At 50.1% G+C, this 21,841-nt stretch overlaps 1 protein-coding gene across 1 annotated transcript in view; it reads left to right on the top strand.

The window, feature by feature from the left end:
* Window positions 1-292: 292 nt before the first annotated feature.
* NALF2 (NALCN channel auxiliary factor 2) overlaps window positions 293-21,841 on the top strand; it is a 28,119-nt gene continuing 6,570 nt past the window's right edge. Inside the window, exon 1 of the mRNA XM_007991963.3 lies at window positions 293-2,125. Within this exon, the coding sequence (XP_007990154.1) occupies window positions 1,259-2,125 (867 nt within the window). The 5' untranslated portion in view covers window positions 293-1,258. The remainder of the gene's footprint in view (window positions 2,126-21,841) is intronic.

Below are 21,841 nucleotides of genomic sequence, written 5' to 3'. Positions count from 1 at the left end.
CTGCCCCCTGCCTCCAAGAATCACCCTCAGAAGTCCCCTAGCCCTCGGGGGAGTGAGGGACCGCCTTGGTGAGGAAGGCGGGCGCCCGGGTTAGTGGGGGAGGGGAAGCGCCGGGGCCTGGGACTCAGCGTGTGGCGTGTGCACGCGGGCAGCGGGCGGATGAACGGAGGCGCTGAAGTGAATGGAGTTGGGGGTGGACTGGAAACATCCCCAAACAGCACCGGCTGCGGCCGGCGGGGGCTGGGGCGGGGTGGGGTGGGGGGAGTCCTGAGGCGCAGGCGCAGTCGGGGCACCAGTCCCGCTCCCTCCTCCTCTCCGTGCCTCTTTCTCCGCCCTGCTCCCCCCTAAACACACTTGCACACGGGCTCTCAAGGTGTTCTCCGCACAGCGGAAGATGGCGACAGACTGAGGGGGCATGGCCAGCGGGAGCCACGGGGCCGTGCCGCTCGGCTGCCGCCACAGCGGTGCGAACGAGAGGCGGAAGCGAGAGGCGCACTAAGTAAAGCCCGGTGTCCGCGTCCGGCGCCTGTGGCGCTGCCGGGAGCCAGGTGGCCCGCCCGAGCCGGAACTCCAGGAGCAGCCGGTGCGGGGCCAGAGCGGAGCCGGCCCGGGACTGGCCCCGGAGAACACCCGGAGCGCGAACGAAGCCTGAAGGGCCCGGCAGCGGACCGGCCGGCCGGCCTAGGAAGGCGCGAGCGAGGCAGGGAGCGGCGCGGAGCGGGCAGCGGGCGGACGGGCGGGAGCGGAGCGGCGCGGGGCGAGGGGAGCGGAGCGGAGCGGAGCGCGGCGGCGGGGCCCGCACGGCGGCGCTGAGGGGCGCAGAGCTGCGCCGAGCCGAGACGGCCGGTTTGGAGTGCAAGCCGGGCGGCCGCCGGCGCGGAGTGAAGTGGCGCGGAGCCGAGGGCAGCTGAGGGGCCCGACACTATGAGGAGTGCGGCGCCGCCGCCGCAGCCGCCACCGCCCCAGTGCCCCGCACCGCCCCCAACCGGGACGCCGGGCAGCGCCTAGCGGGCCGGGCGGCGGCGCCCGGGCTGAGAGCGACGGAGCGCGGGAGCGGCTCGGAGACGGCACCAGAGCGCCCCGCGACTCCGGCCTGAGCGGGGCACCGGGCCGGCCGGCCTGCCTCACCATGCAACCCCCGAGGTAGAGCCTGGACGGCGCCGAGGAGCGCAGAGCGGCGCGCAGCCCGCCCGCCCGCCCGAGACGGCCGTCCGGCCTCGCGCCTGCCTACTCCCTCCAGCCCGGACCCCCCTGAAATATGTTCAGGGGCGCTTGGATGTGGCCCGGGAAAGACGCCGCCGCGCTGACTATCTGCTGCTGCTGCTGCTGCTGGGCTCCCAGGCCGAGCGACAAACCTTGCGCCGACTCCGAGCGGGCGCAGCGATGGCGACTGTCCCTGGCGTCCCTGCTGTTCTTCACCGTGCTGCTCGCTGACCATCTGTGGCTGTGCGCGGGGGCCCGGGCCCGGCCCCGGGCCAGGGAGCTGAGCAGCGCCATGCGGCCGCCCTGGGGGACCGGCCGGGAGCGGCCACCGGTGCCTCCTCGCGCGGTGCTGCCGCTGCAGCCGCCGCAACCCGGCGAGCCCAGTGCGCCCCCGGGCACCTGCGGCCCCAGATACAGCAACCTGACCAAAGCCGCCCCCGCCGCCGGCTCTCGGCCGGTCTGCGGCGGCGTCCCAGAGCCCACGGGGCTGGACGCAGCTTGCACCAAATTGCAATCTTTGCAGAGACTTTTCGAACCCACCACCCCGGCTCCGCCTCTGCGGCCCCCTGACTCCCCTTCCCGTGCCCCGGCCGAGTTCCCCTCCGCCAAAAAAAACTTGCTCAAAGGCCACTTTCGGAACTTCACTCTCTCCTTTTGCGATACCTACACGGTCTGGGACTTGCTGCTGGGCATGGACCGCCCCGACAGCCTGGACTGTAGCCTGGACACCCTGCTGGGGGACCTGCTAGCCGTGGTGGCCAGCCCAGGCTCCGGGGCCTGGGAGGCGTGTAGCAACTGTATCGAGGCGTACCAGCGGCTGGACCAACACGCTCAGGAAAAATATGACGAGTTCGACCTCGTGCTGCATAAATACTTACAGGCGGAAGAGTACTCAATCCGGTCCTGCACGAAAGGCTGTAAGGTAAGGACTGGCTTCCGCAGCCACAACAGCCGCCCTGGGCAGCGGCAGCGGCAGCGGCAGTGGCAGCGGCAGCAGTGGGATGGGAATTAAAAAGGAAGTCTCCCTTTCTACCCACCCCACCACTCCCACCGTGCCCAGTGCAGCACTAACCAGTGCCACCCTGGGACCCTCCCTAGTCAAGGGGCCTCAGGGATTCAGGTCAGGTAACCACCTGGCCAACTTCTATTAATTCCGGGTTTGGGCACCTTAGGCCTGGGGCTTCCTGGAGACCTGCCCCCTCATGAGTGGGGAGGGGCCACGGGGCCCTGGGCTGACAATGAGGTGGCAAGAGGGATTGTGCTCCCCCCAGCCTCCATCCTCAGCCAGCCATGCCCCCCTCCTTTCTGAAGCTGGAATTGAACGTCCTGGGACTGGCTGGTGCAGGGGGAAGGCCAAAGACGGGAGGAAGAATATTTGGCAACCAAACCCTCACCCTTTGGCTTCTGCCAGTGGCTGAGAGGAGGAGCACTCCTGGTGGTGGGACACACCAAACTCTTGACCTTACGTGACCTGAAGTGGCTGGTCAGAGCCGAGGCAGGTCAACCCCAGGGGGTGCCTGTCTTCTCCCAAGGAAGTCACCTGCAAGCTCTACTCCCCTGACAAAGGAAGGAGCTGGGAACAGGGAACAGCGACTGGTGGGAAGGCCACTGAAGGTTGGTGCATTCTCATACAAAACTCCTAGTGCCTTCCCAGCACCCCAGGGTGACAGTGGAGGGAAAACTGGCTTTCTAGCTGCTAGGGATAGGTATCCAGAGGAGAGGCGAGGCAGCTGCAGAACAGGCCCGCCTAGGGAACAGCCGAGTGTTAAACTTCTTGATCCTTGGCGGGCTTGCTCTGGACAGTTAGGTGGGTGAGGGCTGCAAACATTTGGGACTTGATGCTACTGCCCTGCTCACCCGGCCTGGCCAGGTGACCTGCCTTTGGGAGGAAAGAGAACAGCAAGGTCAAAGGGTCAAATGACAAGGAGACCAGGAGGGGCGGTGACCTCACACATCCTCGAGCTGGGGCCAAGAGCTGGAGAGTGAGACAGTTGCTTTCTAGCCTAGCTCGTCTCCCTCCAAGACTTTGGGGAGGGGCAGAAAGTGCCCTTTTCCATCCAGCATGGCCCTTGTGGACTTCTGCAGGGCTTCCATGCTTTTGGCGGGTTCCCTAGGGATTGGGGGCAGAGGGTTGGGCAGGAAAGGGGTAGTTCCTCGCTCCTGACTTCACTTTCTCCTTCTCCTTTTTCCTGCTCTCGTAACCTAGCAGACTCCCTCCCGCCTCCCTCAGCCTCAGCTGACTCACTGCCTCACTCACACTACCAAATGAGATATTCCACATCTTAAAGGTGTACAAACAGATAGACACACACACTGCCATACACCATCACCACCACCCTGAGCAAAGTCACATAGACATGCAGAGAGGTCGTCACACCCACAAACAGTGTCACAGAAGCAGATGCCGTGTCACACACACGCACATCTCCCCATAGTGTCAGAGACATGCAGGCAGAAGTACTGTCACATGAAGAAGGACACATTTTGTCTTAATAGAGACACATACCCTTGATGTCAGCCACGGACACATACACTCAGTGGGAGCAGAGAGACAGGGTCCACAAGCAGATGGAATCGAGGATGTCTGTTTTTTGTGGCCCTCCCTTCAACCCCATGGCCCTGTTGTTTGTTTGTTTGTTTGTTTTGTTTTTTTCCTCAATCACCAGTATGGATGAGAGGCACACCACAACTTCCCCACGGGGTTTTCTCCATGTTGTAGTTGATTCCGATTTCTGTCTGGACCTGAACTAAATACAAATCTCTCATGTTGACTGTTTTACCAAGCAGTGTGACGTAGAAGAAATATATCTGATCTCTCTGATTCAGGAGGCCTTATCACCTCTACCTCTTGTAAGTGGTATGACCTTGGGCAAGTCACTTCACTTCTGTAAGCTTTCATTTCCTCATTTGTAAAACAGGGATCATCATCCTTGCTCTGCCCACATCCTGGGTCTTTTGTGGGGAGAAGGTGCAGATGTATTTTGTAATAAGAATATAACATCTGACATTAATGTAATGCTTAGGGTTTTTCCGCCCCTCTCGTGTATGTTATGAGATCAAGGAGGCTGGTGATACTAGCACCATTACTCCTGTTTTACAGATGAGGAAATTTAGGTGCAAGGGGATCAAACGGTTTGCCCTAAGGTCACTCAGATAATGAGCAGGAGTGCCAGGACTCCAGCCCACCTGTTTTGGTGCTAAGCTGGTGCTTTTGCCATGGCCTCACATCAAGTTCCTGATGGCCCTCCCTCCTCTCCTTTGTCTTCTTGTCTGTCTCCCTCCAGCAAACCAGCGAACTCCTCCTGCTCTCTTGCTGCCTGCTGTGCCGGCAGAAGGGCAGTGCCAGCTCCACAGCTCTCTTCCTGCCTTTCCCACCCCTTGTCCAATGCTCTCTCCCTCAACTGAGGCCAGACCCACCTGGCTCTCGAATCCAGCTGTATGATGGGCACTAAGGGAAAAGACAACCTTGCTACCCTTCTTGGACTGTAGGCTCCTCTCTCCTCAGCCCCTCACCCCACCTCCCTGGCAGGCCTTAGTTGCCATTCCCCAACCCTGTTCCTGGGCTCCAAGCCCTCCTGTCCAGTCCCCACTGCAAATGGGATCCCTGGGAGATGATTCCCCACCCTCAGAGCTTCTCCAGAGTGGAGAGCCCACAGCCCCAGGCCAGGATGAAGACGCTTTCTCTACTTCTGGAAACCAAGCTGGGAACGTCTGTTCCAGAGCCAGGTGACCCCCTGTCCCCAGGGCCCTGTCCTGAGTGCATCAGTTAGCTCTTCCCTGGGTGGCCCCAGAAACCCTGTTCTCTGCCTTTGCAATATCTGCCCCTGTTTCAGGCCACACAGGGCCCCACGAATCATACCTGTCCTCGCTGCTGCCTGTGACACCTCCCAATTTAGTACCAGCTGCAACATTTCCTTAATGTGTGACTGACTTCCTCTCACACAGCAGGGCAATGTTAACTTAGGCAGGCCGATGCCCTTCCCCGCCCTGGCCTCTCCCAGCTCCTAGGGTCATGCCTCACCTCTCTCTTATCTCCCTGTGCATCCCCCCAAGCCCTGTTTCCTCCAACCCCCACCCCACTCTCTTGGACCTAGCTAGGGTTACTGGACAACCACCTCCCTTCCCCCATGCCTCTCCACCCTCCCAGTTCTGCCACGCTTCTGCCTTTCTGATTGCCTCTTCCCCCACCTCTCTCTTTCCTACTCTCTCTTCAGAACATTCAGACTAGGGGAGTGATGGAGATGGGGGCAAAATCCTGACTTCTCTCAAAGCTATTGATCTGAGAGGGAATAGAGGCCCAAGGGAGGGACAGTTCTTAGCTCTCTCACCAGCCATAGGGTTGCATTAGTAAAGATGAGTACCAGGGAAAGATGTGATAGTTCTGCTCTACTCCAGACTGACCCAAGCACACCTGGCAGACAGTATGTTTGATTTTGGTCTCACACTGACTGGGCTGAGGAGGAGGCAGGAACCCATGTTCTTCTGGAGAGAGTAGAAGGAGGTGTTTCACTTGGAGAAGAGGCGACTCAGGCAGACATGCTGTCTGACGTCACACCTCAGAAGAGTTGACATGGTATAAATGAAGAAGCATGACCTGCGTAGCCCCAAAGGGCTTTTGTAGTTAGAAAGTCCTAGGTTAAAACGTAGTTCTTTTATTTATTACCTGTGTAACCTTGAGCTAAGGACGTCAACTCTGAGCCTCACTTTTCTCACCTGTAAAATGGGGCTAATTCATTGTAACAGTCCTGTGAGGTCATTATTAATGAGAAGAGTCTTTACAGTACCTAGACCTGCCATAGCAGAGTTGCTCAGTTTCTTCCTTTCAAAAAAGGAACAGAATGCCTTAGGAGGAAGTGAGTTCCTCCTCCCAGGAAGTATCTGGCCCGGTACAGGTGGACCCCTGGGGAAAATGCCATGGAGGCAACTCTAACACCAGATTTTGAGCAGAGTTGGACTGGGTGACCTTTGAGGTCTATTTCTGCCTGGATTTTAGGCCTGTGAGCAAAGCTTGCTCCTTGAACAGCAGCACTGGATGGGGAGGGCTGGGGAAGGAGGTTGGTCCTAACACCCACACAAAGAGAGGGGGTGGGGGGCTGCCAGAGCCAGCGCCTTGCCTTCTGCCCGTACCCGCTGGGGCCCTGCTCTTCCTCCACTCCGGCTGGCAGCTGTTTCTGCCTCACTGCCTTCCTCTCTCCTCCCACCTGCCACAGCTTTCCTGCCAAGCAGGACTCCTTGCTAACACTGGGTATGAGGGGTGCTGAGAGCAGGGAGCTCAGGGCACTGGGTAAAGGACAGGAGCCCCAAGTTGGCCAGTGGTCTCTGTTACCATCACACAGGCTTGCAGTCAGGGAGCAGTGCCCCACAGGCAGCCTCCCTGACCCAGGGCTCTTAGAGCCAGAGAGGTGCCCTGGTCCCTGTTTGGGGGTAGAGGAAGGGGCAGACTGTCAATAAACAGCCTCTTGGGAGCCATGGCAAACCCTGCCCTGGGAGAGGGGCCTCCAGATCCACAGAAGCTCATCTCATCACCAAGGAAGGTGAGCATGGGGTTCTGGGAAGGAGCAGGAACCAGGAATCCTGGAGCAGGGACAGAGAGGAGGCAATGTTTATAGCTAGGACAAGGACACAGTGAATTAAGACTGGGAGTGGGAAAGTGGCCTCATGCTGCTCACACGTTTCCAGACCCTTCACGTCCACCCTGACCTGCCCCAACTCCAACCCCCATATTCTTCCCACATGTTAGCTCACACCCAACATGCCTATCCACTTTCCAATGACCCTACAACCTTCCCAATCTTCTACTTATCACCCTAGGCTTTTCCCAAGTCACACCCACACCTTACTCCCTCTACCTATAGTCCTCCAACCCCTGCCCCTCCTGACAGTGATCTCTACCCCCTTTCACCCCAACTCTGGACCTCACTCCCCACCTCTTTCCTGTCAACAGTCAGCCCCTCACATTCCACCTTACTCCCCCTATTCCCATCTCCCACCTGACACCCCGCCCAAACCTTTACTCCAAGATCCCACACCCTCTTCTGGCCCGCATGCCCCTTGGGCGTTGCATCACTCACATTCCACTCACACTTTACCTCCCTTTTCCCCATCCCTTGTCTTGCTCCCTTTCATCTTCTGGTCCTGTCTTCTGCCCTCTTTCCTCCTGCCTCCCCCTCTCCCTCTCTGCTCTCTTTCTCCCACTTCCCTTCTCTCCTTACCATTCAGGGTAGACATGTACATGTGTGCATGCACACACAGACACACATCCCCCAGTCTTCTTCATGGCTACTTCCCATCCTTCCCGCGGGCTGGTGCCTGACTACTACAGTCACCATAGCAACGGGAACCTCCAGGAAGGATACACTGGTATCTCCTGAAGGTGGGGGTTGGGGGAGTTAGGTGGAGAAAGGGAGCCTAACAGCCTCCCACCCAGTACCATGGTCTGGCAGGAAGAGTCTTCTGAACATGGTGAAGGTGGAAGTGAAGAGAGGGAAGACAGTGGGTGGGACCAAGATCAAAGGAGGGTCAAGAATCTCCCAACACATCGTAAGCATGAGAGGGTGCTTCTAAGCCATGCAGGTGCATGCTGGTCCCCTCTGGATATGTCAGTACCCTAAGGAAAGGGTATACCCACTTTTTTACATGTGGGGAGGGACATCGGCTGACACCTCAGACTCAGGGGTGGGAGTATGTCCTAGAAAAACTTCTCCTTTGGGGCAGTTCTTCTGTGCCCCCACCCTCTGAGGCTGTTTACCTGCTGTGTGCTCGTACAGACTGGGCATCAAACCTGCCCTTCCCAGCTCATTTCTCAACCACATGTGGATTCCAGCTGCTAGTGTTAGCTGAAAGCCAGGGGTGGCCCCTGCTTCTGGGGGTCTGGACAAATCTGGACCACTACAAGCACCATTCTCCAATGCTGGCCTGGTAGGTCTCTGGGGAATGGGTATGTTTGCATTTTGTGTGATTACAAGCACACAGACCAGAGTGTGTGCAAGAGGCCAGGGATGCTGGACCAGCCTTTTCTCCCTGGGCATAAAAGTGGGTTCAGTAAAGCCTGAATTTTTGATACTGCGAGCCAGATAGGTGCTTAGAGGGGAGAGCAAGGGCACCAGGCGAGCTGCAGCTGGCTCTGGAGAGGGAAGGAGTTACTACGGAGTGACAGGGACTGCCAGGGCCAAAGCTCCTGCTGGAATGCATTCTGGGGAAAGTAGCTGGAACCTGAGCCACAAGTCTATGGGCCAGAAGATGAGGCCAACTGGCTGCAAAGATGAAAGAGCTAAGAAAGGGGAAGGAAAGAAGAAAATTGTGAGCCTTTGAGTGCCTAGGAGATGCCAGGGGCTTTATATATGTTCATGAACTCATTTAATCCTGGCAGTCATCCTAGCAGGCAGGCACTATCATCATCCCCATTTTACACATGAGACAACTGAGGCTCTGAGGTGAAGTGACCTTCCCAGGCCACGTAGCAAAAGGACTGGCATACAAACCTAGGTCTGTCTGTTCTTTCTCCAGTGCACAGATGCATGAAGAAAATGCTAATAATCTCCTCCAGCTGTCAGAGGTAGTGCCCAGCTGGCTACTGAGAGGCTGGGCTGAGAAGCTGGACGGACTGAAAGGGAGGCCCAACAGAGCCTATTGGCAGCTTAAAAGTCCTCTGGAGTGGCCCAGATCCAAAATGAGGACCCACCAACATCCTCTTTGTTCAATATCCCAGTCTCTTGTCCTTGAATCCAGTGACAATCACTGTTAACCTTCCTGGAATAGCAACAAGAGAATGGGCACAAGGAAGGAACTGTAAAGGAGACAGGAGGACCTGGGCTCCTCTCGCCTGGAGGGAAGGTATCTCTGTTGTATTCTCAGCCGCAATCTGCTGGAGGGATCAAGCAGAGCAAGAGGGGAGAAGGTGCAGAATATTAACCTAAGTTAGTCCCTAAGCAGGCCTAATGCAGGCCTGAGACCCTGGCCTCCACATCCACTGCATCTCAACATGTGCAATTTCTCCATATCCTTGCCCATGCTGGTAGAGCTGGAAGGGAAAACGACTGCAGTAAGACTGTCGCCCCAGAGTCCGCTGAGGCCTGGTGTGGACTTTGGATGCCCAGTTCCCATGCAAGGGTTTTGGTGAGCCCCTAACCTTGAATACGTAGGCTTTTTTTGGGGATTGAAGGAAGTGCCAACCCACCAAATTCTGCCAGAAGAGGGGCATTTGGTGGCGGTGGGTGTTACCAATGTTCCCTGTCTTACTTGGTTTTAAGAAGATAGCATGGCTACCTGGCTGATCTGTGAAAGGTGAGCTTGTCTGTTTAGTGTTGAACTCATTAAAACTTCCAACCAAGTTAATCTCTTAGAATTATTATAGTCTCAGAATCTTATAATAATATCTTTTTTTTTTCCAGTTAACCAAAAAGGTCTTGGAGAAATTTTGGAAAGTAGAAGTATAAAAGGAAAAAAGTCCCAGAGCACTTAGTCTTTTTTTTTCCTGTGGTAAAATATACATAACATAAAATTGACCATTTCAACCATTTTTAAGTGTACAATTCAGTGGAATTAAGCACATTTGCAGTATTGTACAATCATCACCACTACCTGTTTCTGAAACATTTCCATCCTCCCAAACAGAAACTCTGTGCCCATTAAACAGTAACTCCCAGCTGGGCGCGGTAGCTCATGCCTGTAATCCCAGCACTTTTGGAGGTCGAGCTGAGCAGATCACCTGAGGTCAGGAGTTCGAGACCAGCCTGGCCAACATGGCAAAACCCCAGCTCTACTAAAAATACAAAACAGCCGGGCATGGTGGTGCACACCTGTAATCCCAGCTACTCAGGAGGCTGAGACAGGAGAGTCACTTGAACTCTGGAGGTGGAGGTTGCCGTGAGCTGAGATTGCGTCGCTGCACTCCAGCCTGGGTGACGAAGTGAGACACTGTCTCAAAAAATTAAAAAAAAAATTAAAAAAAATAACTCCCCATTCTTCCCCCCTCCCAACCCCTGGTAAGCATTATTCTACTTTCTGTCTCTAGGAATTTGAGTAGGTACTTCATATAAGTGGAGTCATATACTATTTGTCCTTTTGTGTCCAGCTTATTTCATTTAGCATAATGTATTCAAGGTTCATCCGTGTTGCAGTATGCACCAGTACTTCATTCCTTTTTATGGCTAATAGTCCATTGTATATCTATGACATATTTTGTTTATCCATTCATTTGTTGGTGGGCGTTTGGGTTATTTCCACTTTTTGGCTATTGTAAATAATGCTGCTATGAACATTGAACATTGGTGTACAGGTATCCTTTGCATCCCTGCTTTCATTTCTTTTGGGTTTATATTAATGCCTAGGAGTAGAATTGCCAGATCATATGGCAATTCTATGTTTAACTTTTTGAGGAACTGCCATCCTGTTTTCCACAATGGCTGTACCATTTTACATTATATTACATTTTATGTTATACATTCTGCACCATTTTACATACATAACAGCAATACACAAGAGTTCCAGTTTCTGCACATCCTTGTCAACCCTTGTTATTTTTGCAGTGTTTTCAATAATAGCCATCTTGATATGTGTTACTGTATTTTTACATAGTTGAAACCATAGTGTTTTTTACCCTGCTCTTTTAAGCTTGTTACACTATCTTTTTATATAATTAAATATTCGTAAACATCATTCTTGATGAGTGTACAATATTCCATCATGTGAATGTAATGTAATGTAATGTATTTAACTAATCCCCTATTGACATCTATGTTACTTCCAACATTTTACTATTATAAATAATACTGTGATGATATTCTTTGTTCATAAATCTGTTTCAGAACTATGATTCTTTTTTACTAATAAATGCTATCTCAGTCATTTTTTCTTATTTCTCTACTTTGCTGAGTTTTTAAAAATCACAAAATAATGCATGCTCTTTGTACAGAGAAAACATTAATGATCCTCCTATTAGCTCCCCTCCCAATCCCACTGCCTGAGGTCCCTGATGTTAACAATATGGAGTGTGTTCTCCTACCCCTCTGTCCAGGCTTACATAAACGTCTACACACAAAATGACTTTTTCTTTCCTTTTGCATACAAATGGGAGCATAGACATTAATTCTGCAAGATGAAGTTTCAGAGCTAGACTTACAGAATCAAAGAGTATTAACCTTTTTGAGGCTCTTGACATACATTACCAACTTTCTTTCAAATTACTGGGTTATTCTAGTTTATACCCTCACCAAAAGTGTGAGACTAATGCAGCACACTTTTTCAGTATTGGCTATCACATCTTTAAAGCTTTACTAATTTGGTAGTTGAAAAATGGTACAGCATTGGCTTTTCATTTGCATTCCTTAGGTCAGATGTTTGTTTTTCTTGTTTATAGGCCATTTGTCTTGCCTGCTTTGTGAATTGTCTTTTCATGTTTTCCGTTTCCCTTACTGATTTGTACGTGCTTTTTTGTATGTATTAATGATATTAACCTTTTTCTAATCACATTTGTGGCGGATTTTTTTCATTTGTTATTTGCACCATAGAGCTGAAAGGAGGGAATGGAAAGGAAGAGAACCATTCCACAAACTTTGTGTCCTTTATCTTACTTAATTCTTGCATCTGCCTTATGAAGTACATATATATTATTCCCATTTTACAGAGAAGAAGACAGGCTCAGAGAGGTTAAATGGCTAGCTTAAGGTCATCCAGCTAGTAAGAGTTGGAGCTGGGATTTGAACCCACGTCAAATCCAGGGATTTGAATGGCAGCAGACAATGGCACCACCCAGTCTTTGCTGGTGTAATTATACTATCGGTAAAGCTTTGTGTGGTAAAGCTTCGTGCTAGTTCCTTAACAGGCATCATTTACAGAAAAGTAAGGGTATGTACTTTTATTACCTCCATTTTACAGATGAGGAAAGTGTGGATCAGGGAAGTCCAGTAACTTGCCTGAGGTTTTATAACCAGTATGAGCAGACCTAGGGTTTGGATGGCATGACTGAGTTTAAAGATATTTGACCCTGTCTTCCCACTGTATTTGCTTACTCCCTAGGCATCAACTTCTTGGATCCAACTTGAGGCCCAGGAAGAAAAAATACCTTTCTCACAGTCACCAGAAAGTTAGTGGCTGAGTCCCTGTCTCCCTACAGGAGGTGACTTGTCCAAATTCACACAGTTGGTGGCAGAGCCAGAATCTGAAGCCAGCTCTAACTCTCTATCTAACTGGAGCAGGGGCTTCTCGATGAAGAGAATTTGTGGAATATGCTGGGGAGAAGGAGTTGGGGAGAAAGTGGAGTGCATAGATACCCTGAGACTTTTCTGAAGGAATGGACTCTGGCATTGGAGCCTTCCAGGGTGAGGCTACTCTAGAAGCCCCCAGATGGTAGGACTTGGGACAGGAGAACTCACGTTCTGAGACAAGAAAATCTTTCTTCTGAAGACAGCTGCCTTCCCTTCACCAATTGTTAAGATTAAAACAGGAAAAGTGAGCCTTCGGCTCTGGGTAGGAAGCTGATGGGTGCAGAAGAAGCAAAGCAGTGTTTGCCTCTTTTTAACACCTCCATCTCCCAGGATGTGTGCATGTGCACGTGTATGTGTGCGTGTGCGTGTGTGTGTGTGTGTTGAGGAGAGAGAGAAAGGAATACTTTGATTGTGGAATGGAAATGATCATTTGTGGCACCTAATATCCAAATGCTATTCCCCCCACATCTACTTACAAAGAAAACTTTACTCATATGGAGAATGGACTACACAGACTGATTTTTACAGAGTCGCCCCTCCCATCCAGACCTACAAATCTCTCCCTAATTTGATGTGAAATTATGTCAAAACGAGATTTGTTTGAGTCCACAGGCTTCAGTGGTTGTAATGAATTGAAGGGGACCATCCCAAGGGCAATATGAGTATAAAAGTTTGGACACCGAAGTCCAGATTAACCTGACTTCAACTTCCAGTTCAAAATCTGTCTTCTCTGTAGAATAGCTGTTGAGAACTTGAACATATTCTTTAATCTCTATTGGAATCTCACTTTCCTCACCTTTGGAACTAAAAAATAGGGTTATTATGAGGCTTAAATGCCATGAAGCATGCTAATCTCTTAAGAGCACAGTGCCTGTGAGATGGAAAGTGCTCAAGACAGGCTAGCCACATTGTTGTTATTATTATTGACTGTGGACCTTGGACAAATTATTTAAACTCTTTGGTCCTCCCTGTCTTCATCTGTAAAGATGTGTCTCTACCTCAAGGAATGGTTGTGAGGTTTCAGTGAGTTAAGAAATGTCAGGGTCAGGTGATTAGAACAGAGCCTGGCATATAGTAAGCACTTAATAAATGGTAGCTATTATTATTCTCTCCTTAATTAGGTGTGTTTAATCCAAATGACTGCTTAATATCTAATTGAGATTGGCAACACTGGGGCGGGCTACTTAGGAGTAGGGAAAGGTAATTTGTGAGCAGGAGGTGAAGTATCTGGGGTGGGAGATGACGAGCCAGAGGATTCTAGTGAGGGAAAGCACAAGGATATGCTTAGATGGGGGAGTAAAGAGGCAGAGAGGGAGATGGAAAGACTCCAAAGCCCTTGATTTACCTCATCACTAAAGACCAAGCACAGCTGACAGTCATCTTTGATCACATCTCTTTTCTCTCCAGCCTCTCATCTTTCTGGCAAGGCATAGCATTTGGAGGAGGAGGTAAAGATCTGTCTTTGGTGATCCCTGGAGAAGGCTGGAGATTGCTTCTTGGGCCTGGGCCCGGACCCAGGTATAGCTGTATGTGGGAAACAAGTGTGCCTGGGAAGGGGAAGTGTGTGCAGCTCAAGGGAACCTATGGCTGTCACTGTCACACTGGCACCATTCCCGTGGTAATCTGCACAACCATTGTGCACAGAAGCTCCCAAAGCTCCCCTCCTCTCATCTTAGTCCTCTGTGTGGCTGTGGGACCCCTCATTAGCTCCGTTGTCCTGATAAATTTACCGTGGTCCAGACAGTGATGATGGAGTAGATGATCCAGGGCAGGGCAGTGCAGGGCCTGGGGCTCTGCAGCAGGTTCAGTGTGGGCTGAGTCTGGCGAGGTTGGTCAGATCAGGTCTTGGAGATTTTGTTTTTTGTTTTTGAGGTTTGTGGCTGCAAAGCAGTTTGTTTTTATTTAAAATTCACTTTATGAAAGTACTGTATTTTCATAATTTTAAAAGGCATGTACAAGCTATATACATATACACACATATATATGTGTACACACACACACACCTCATGCCTCACTCTTCAGAGTCAAACACTTGAGACACTCTTGACTCTTTCTTCTGATATTTGCCTCAGTATTTCTAAATGGTATGCTAATATTGCTATTTCTTGTTTTTTCTGTTTTAAATATTTGTGTATACACACACATATAGATAGATATTCACACATACATATATCTACACCTGTGTGTATATATCTCATTTATATGTATCCTTGTAGCTTATAAAGCTTTTAAATTCTACATATAAAATGTCTGTTAAATGACATATATAGATCTCAATGTTTATCATTAAAACAGTAGCCCTCTACTCCACCCCTGAGCCTAAATCTTAAGAATTAAATACTTCCAACTCTCTTAGCTGTTTTCTTCTGATATTTACCTCCACATTTCTAAATGCCATGTCAATATTCTATTTCCCAATTTTTCTCTTTTAAATATCTGTTGACTTTTAAAATGTGATTAGAGGAAGATTTAGTTCTTTTACTCCCAGCAGCACTTAACATACACACATGCTTCCCCTCCCCTCATACATTCAGTATTGGCAAATCAAAATTTCTGGTTTTAACAATATTCCAGTTTATATTACTAGAATTACAAATATTGTTCACAGCTGAGTTATGTAGAATACTGTGATTATGTTTCCTTCCTTGGTCATCTTGTTTGCATGGAGTTAATAATTGCCTCTTGTTTTTTGTTTGCTTAGTTTTCTCATTTTTTGCTGATACATTCCCGATTTCTTTATCAGAACTATAAAATCTCACACAAACACTTTCATAACCCATTATTTTCACTGTTTTTCTTAGAGCTCTCCACCTTGCTCTAGTTGCTAGAGGTTTGGTTTTCAAGTACTTGTCAAGTACCTCCATGTGTATACCTCCTCCACTTATATACCCACCTCCATGTAAGGCCCTGAGGACAGTGGACAGATGAGTAAGATACAATCTGTCCTTAGTGAATCTACAGTCTCATGAGTGTATAATTTATAGAAATGTCTTACCAGAAGGCTCTGTGTTAAGACTGATCTAGGCTGTCCCTTTGGTCCCACACTCAGGCAGCCCTCCTCTTCTTTGTTTCCCATGAGTTACCAGAATGTGATACAGTCCCCCAAAGAGCAAATGTGACCTTAGACTGCATTAACAAAAAGTTTCTAGGACAGGAGGGCTGATACCTCTACTTCACGTTGTGTTGATAAATCCTATCCGGGGATTGTGTGTAGTTGCAAAGGACATGGAAATACAGGGACTCATCTGAATGTGAACAACCAGGCTAAGAGAGGACTGGAAACCACATCTTTTGAAATAGTTGAAAAAAACATTGGGGATGTTTGGCTTCTTGAAAGAGTAGTCTACACATAGCTATCTTCAATTTTATTTCCTCACATTTCCTTTTCAATTTTCTACAGGCTGGTTTCTGCCCCCACTGCTCCATTGAAACTGCTCTCACCATAATGAGACTGCCTCTTAATTCCCCAGACCACTGTGTTCCAATCTAAATCCTTATCTGCTGGCCACTCCCTATTCTTTGAAATTCTCTCCTCAATTGGCAGAATGCCTCTCTTCTGTTTCTCCTCCAGTCTCTTGAGCCACTCCTCCATCTTTATCTGATTCTTTTCCTCTATCTGCCCCTTAAATGTTAGTTTTTCTAGGGATCTGTTGATCCCTTTCTCTATCTACTCTCCCTAGGCAACGCCATCCACTTTCTAGGCTTCCACAATTGCTGACGCAGCCAGGGTGATCTAGGTTATGCTCTGGTAACAAACAACCGCCAAATATCTGAGGTTTAGCACAACAAATGGTTACTTCTTTCTCATGATACATGTCTGAAACAGGTCATCAGGGAACATCGGCTCATGATAGTCACCAAAGACCCAGCATGGTAGAGAATCCAACATAACACTGCTTCCACAGTCAGCATCAGAGGGAGGAGAATGTGGCACATCATACATTTGCTCTTAAAACTTCTCCCCAGAAGTGACTCATGTCACCTCAACTCACACTTCATTGACCAAAGCAAGTCATATGGCCATGCCTAACTTCAGAGGATGTGGAAAGTGTAGTCCTACTATGTTCCTGATGGCTAAGTCCCTAACCCCTGATAACTTCCAAGCCTTTATGCAGACCCTCCTTCTGAGCTGACTACTGTGTCCAACTGCCTCCTCAGCATTTCCACCTGGCTGACTCACATATACCTCAAAGTCAACATGACCCCAAACTGAATGTATCGTCTTCAGCCCCAACTCTATGCCTTCTGTTTTCCCTGTCTTAATAAATGAAACTATTCATCCAGCTACCCAAGCCAGAAGCTTGGTCATCATCCTGGATCTCTCCCTCTCTCTCATTCCCCACATCCTCAAGTAATCCTGGTGGTTCTACCTCTTTAACATCTCTTCCCACATCCACCCCCTCCTCCCTGTTTCTCAATTCTGCCACTGTTGCCTTAGTCGGGGTCCTCATAACCTCTCACTCAGACTGTTGGAATTGTCTCGTAACTGGTCTCCATGCCTCCAGTCTTGATGCCTATACTCCATCATCCACACTTTCAGACAGAAGTCTGAAAAGTTAGTCATGTGAGTGGCAAGCGATCTTTAAGTAGGCAATTATTTGAAACCTATTAAAGGCTCTCCATTGCCTGTAGGATGAAGCCCAGCTCCTTGTCAGCTTCCAGAGCATATCATAACCATGGCCGTGGTCTTCCTCTGCAACCTCATCTCCCATTGTGTCCCACTTTGCGCCCTCTAACTATGCTGAACTACCTACAGTCTCTAAACTCAACACTTCCAGGCCTTTATGCCTGCTCATTTCTTTGCTTGAAGTGTACTTACTCTTTCCATATTCCACCTAGTTACCTTCTACTCATTTTTTTTTTTAATTCCTAACTCAACCCTCTCCCACATGGAGATGTTTTCCTGTCCTTCAGCCCTCAAAACACAGTTGATCACTCCACCCTTAATGCTACTACTGTACCAAGGAGATACAATGCTTCTTGACTTACAGTGGGGTTACACCCTGGGAAACTCATTGTAAGTTGAGAATGTCGTAAGTTGAAAATGCATTTAATACACCTAACCTACCAAACATCATAGCTTAGCCTAGCCTACCTCAGACGTGCTCAGAGCACTTACACTAGCCTACAATTAGGCAAAATAATCCAACACAAAGTGTATTTTATAATAAAGTGTTGAATGTATCATGTAATTTATTGAATACTGTACTGAAAGTGAAAAACAGAATGGTTGTATGGGTACTTGAAGTATCATTTCCATTGAATATATATTGCTTTCTCACTATGGTTAAAATTGAAAAAGTATAAGTTTCCCCATCATAAGTTGGGAACTGTCTGTGCTACCTATCACAGTGACTTCAAATGATTGATTCATGTAATTGTCTCCCCTGCTCCTTGAAGACAGGAATCTTGTCTTACTCATCTCTATTATCTGTAGTTCCCAGTACAGTGCCAGGCACTCAGAAGATGTTCAAGAAATGTTCGCATGGACAAATAATGAGAAAACCAGACTCGGAGAAGTCTAAAAATACCTGCAGGGTTGGCACGGGGGACAGGAAGGTAGCTGTTCCATATGGCACCAGAAGAGTTAGTAAGAGCCGCGAGTGAAGCCACAAGGAGGAATTAGTTCAAAAGAAGGAAGAACTTCTGTAACTGCTAGAGTTATCTGAAGATATGGGCTGCCCTAGGACAGCATGACCCCCTGTGACAAGGCTTACAATCAGAAACTGGATAAGCACTTGGCAGTGATGTTGGAGTGGAAATTCCAACAGCAGATAGGGCAGTGTTGTGATGGTTCTCATGGTCCCTTCTATTCTGGAACAGTCATGAACCTGACTCCTCTACTCACCTGATTGACATGGATTATCTAGGCCCCTTCAGAGCTGCTTCTACAGTAGAGACACTGTTTCTCCACTGGACCAACCGTGTCCAGGCTGGGCCCATCCAGCCACTGGCCTTTGAGCAGATGGCCCAAGAGGCTTGATGGTGGGAGAGCTTTCTGGAAGTGCGCTGGCTCTAGGTTCTCACCCTCTTCTCCAGCCATCTCCCCTGCCTTTCCTTCAGGCCAGGCCACTTTGACTCATGATTGCTTAGTCTGAGAAGCAGGACAGCTGTTGCTTATTTTTTAGAGCCACTTAAGTAGAGCCCTATCATCCACCTGGATTTGCTCTTTAATGCCTCTAATCCCAGTTTGATTCTACCAATCCCAATGAACTACTTTCCCCAAAGTTACGTCCATGATCTCCTTCCTCTGGTTGAGGAGACTGACTTTGACCTAACCCTGTTCTGATCCAATACTTTGAAAGCCCCGAGTCAGGACTAGGAGCACTTGGCTCTTTTCAGACCCTGCCCGAGGGGGTCCCTCACACACTTCTCTGTGTGCTGATGGATGCGGTACAAAGAGGCATCAGGTTAGCAATCAGGTTGCCTCCCTTCGAATCATGGCTTATAGTTGATTGCTTCCATGCCTCTGATTTGGCTAAGTCGACCCTCTTCTTTGGGCCTCAGTTTCCCTATGGGTAAAATCTGGGAGGGGAGTATACTGTGGTGTCTGCACAGTGGATATCATCCCCATATGTAGCTCACATTGCTGCTTTGCCTCCACAGGCTCTGCGGCTGCAGCTCCAGCTGCTGGTCAAGGGCCCCAGGGGTACATTAGGAAGACAAGCAGCCCTGGAGAGAAGGCCTATAGGGAGGATTTGGATGGGGAAACAGGCCCCAGGGAGGGAAGCAAGTTAGAATCCAAGAAGGAAACTGCTTAACTTCCTGGTTGGCAAGAACTAAAGCTCTCCTCCCCGGAGGGCTTTTCAGCCCCAGAACCAAGGAGCTTGGGATGGCCTCCGCTTTCTAAACTTTCTGGTCCTGAGTCCTGGCTTTGGGATGTAAAAGTCTTCTTTCTAGAGGAGAGTAGGGATGAGGATGCCGCGGCCAGGGCTGCAAGCCTCAGAGCCGGAGGGTAAGGCTCTCTGGATCCTCCCTAGACTGGCAACTGCAGAGCCCAGGAGGGGTGGTGACCCCTCTCATCTTGGTCCTCCCATTTCAGGAGTGCTCTGCAGCCCAGCTGGGAGGAGGGATGGGACAGCCTTCGCAGCTTCCTTTTTGGGTTAATTGGTGTTCCCTCTAGTTATTCCCTGCTTCCTTCCCCTCCCAGTTCCCATAGCAACTGGGCTGTAGCAGCCAGAACTTGATTGAGCCCAGCAGTGGCCCAACTGAGGTGGGGAAAGGAGGGCACCGCCGGGTCAATGCTTCCCACCCCACCCACCCCCCACCCCGCACTGCCATCTCAAGGGTTCAGGATGGTTAAGCTCAGAGGACAGGACATAATTGGAAAGCCTTTTATGCCAGGGCTAGAGTTTGAAGAGCCTAACACGCCAGAGCAGGTCTGGTTCTCCTCAGCTCTCCTCCCCTCCCCACACCCTGTGTCCTGCCTCTCAAATTTTGGATTCACAGTTGCTGGTAGGATTGTTCAGTAGGAAGAACCCTGGAGTGGAGGTGGGAAACCAGGTTTCCAGTTCCTCCCAAACCGATGGTTCTCAACTGTGGCTGCATACTAAAATTGCCTGAGGTATTTTGAAAAACTACAGATGTGTAGGCTCCACCCACAAGGATTCTGACTTAGTTGGTCTGGGTGTGATGTGAGCCAGACGGGAGTATTTTTGTGTGTGTGTGGTTTTTTAGACAGGGTCTCACTCTGTTGCCCAGGTTGGAGTGCAATGGTGTAATCTCGGCTCACTGCAATCTCCACCTCCCGGGCAAAGGTGACCCTCCCACCTCAGCATCTTAAATAGGTGGGATCCAAGGTGTGCACCACCACACCCAGCTGTGTTTTTTTGTAGAGATAGGGTTTCACCATGTTGTCCAGGCTGGTCTAGAACTCCTGGACTCAAGCGATCCACCAGCTTCAGCCTCCCAAATTGCTGGTATTACCAGCATAAGCCACCACACCCAGCCCAAGACAGGAATATTTTTTTGGCAGCTCTGAGTGATTGTGATATGCAGCCAGAGTTGAGATCCTGGAGAACAAAAGAGCTCCGTGGTTCACCCAAAACCGACTGTTGTCTTGTTCTGAAACATTTCTTTCCCTGCATCCCTTGCCTCCAGCAAGCCCCACAACTCTCGTAAGCCGGGCCCTCCTGGCTTTCCTCCATCCTTGTAGACAAGTGCCCAGGAAGCTGTGACTGCCCAAACAACCTCCCCCTGTCAACCCCTGGCTCAGTCCTAACACTAATGAGACAGGGCAAGCTACCTAGGTCCATCTAAGAAACAGAGCTGCAGAGTCTAAGGCAGGCTTGTTGCCCAAGCTGTAACAAACACTGAGAGCCAGATCTTTCACCTGAGAAGGACCCCAGCCTACCTCTGAGGCATGAGGGATAGCGATGGCCTCCGCTGGCCGGCTGTGGGGCTGAGGAATTGGATTACCTCTGAGCCCCGTGTCACTCTTCTTCCTCCATTCCCCTCATTAGCTCCTTGCCTGTTCCTGCTTCGCCACCCACAGGCCTGGTGTCCTCCCCAAGCAATCTGCTCACCCACTTGTTGTCATGGTGACTCTGGCTAGGGGTGTGGGGACTGAGTGGGGAGGTCGTCTAATTAAGGAGAAAGGCCACACTCCCAATGTCAGGCTACCCCTCCCCCTTCCCCAACCTACCCTGGCTGGCTCCCTCCCTTCCTCCCTCCAGGAGCAGATGAGGGGAGCGCCCAGCCACCATAGCCTGTTACTGGGCTAATTGCAGTTGCCTGGGAGGAGGGCAGGAACTCCACTGGGGCCTTCTCACCTAGGAGCTGGAGCATTGAACTAGAAGAGCCCAGAAAGAATTCCACAGGGACCTCTGAGTTGCACTGATGGATGCAGGGTTGGGAGGGGGCCGATTGCACACATTTTGGGGTGAGGGTCAAGCAGGCTCTGGGTCCAGGCTACAGATATTGGGGCAGAGCCTGTGGACAGAGACTCATCTTGGCACTCAGGGGCTCAAAAGATGGAGGGAAGTCTCTAAGGTACTGGGACCTTTGGTTCTTGTAATTTCATGTTCTTTCCTGCCTTACTTCTGTTTCTTTCTCCTCCCCTTCTTGCGCTCTCTTATCCCTCTTTCTTACCTTTGCTTTCTTATGCTCCCATCTTTCTTAGCCACTCTTATTCCATCTTATTCGCCCCCTGCTTGTTCTTACCCGTCTTTCTTACTCCCTCTTTCTTACCGCTTCCTCTTAACAGCCCCGCTTACCCCTATCTCACCCTCTCTTTCAACTTATTTCACCCTCACCTCACTCTTAACTCTTCACCTCCCTTACACCCTCCACCTCTAATTCCCTGGCTGTTTCTCCCAACCCTGTGGTTTCCTACCATTCCTTACCCTCTCTTTCCCATACACCTCATGTCTTCCACCCCTTACCCCATCTGCCACTCTCTCAATCCCCTCAGGCCCCTCTCTTCCTGCCCTCTT

Source organism: Chlorocebus sabaeus, chromosome X, assembly GCF_047675955.1.
Source record: "Chlorocebus sabaeus isolate Y175 chromosome X, mChlSab1.0.hap1, whole genome shotgun sequence".
Classification (NCBI taxonomy): Eukaryota; Metazoa; Chordata; class Mammalia; order Primates; family Cercopithecidae; genus Chlorocebus; species Chlorocebus sabaeus.
This window is presented reverse-complemented; position numbering and strand designations above follow the sequence as displayed.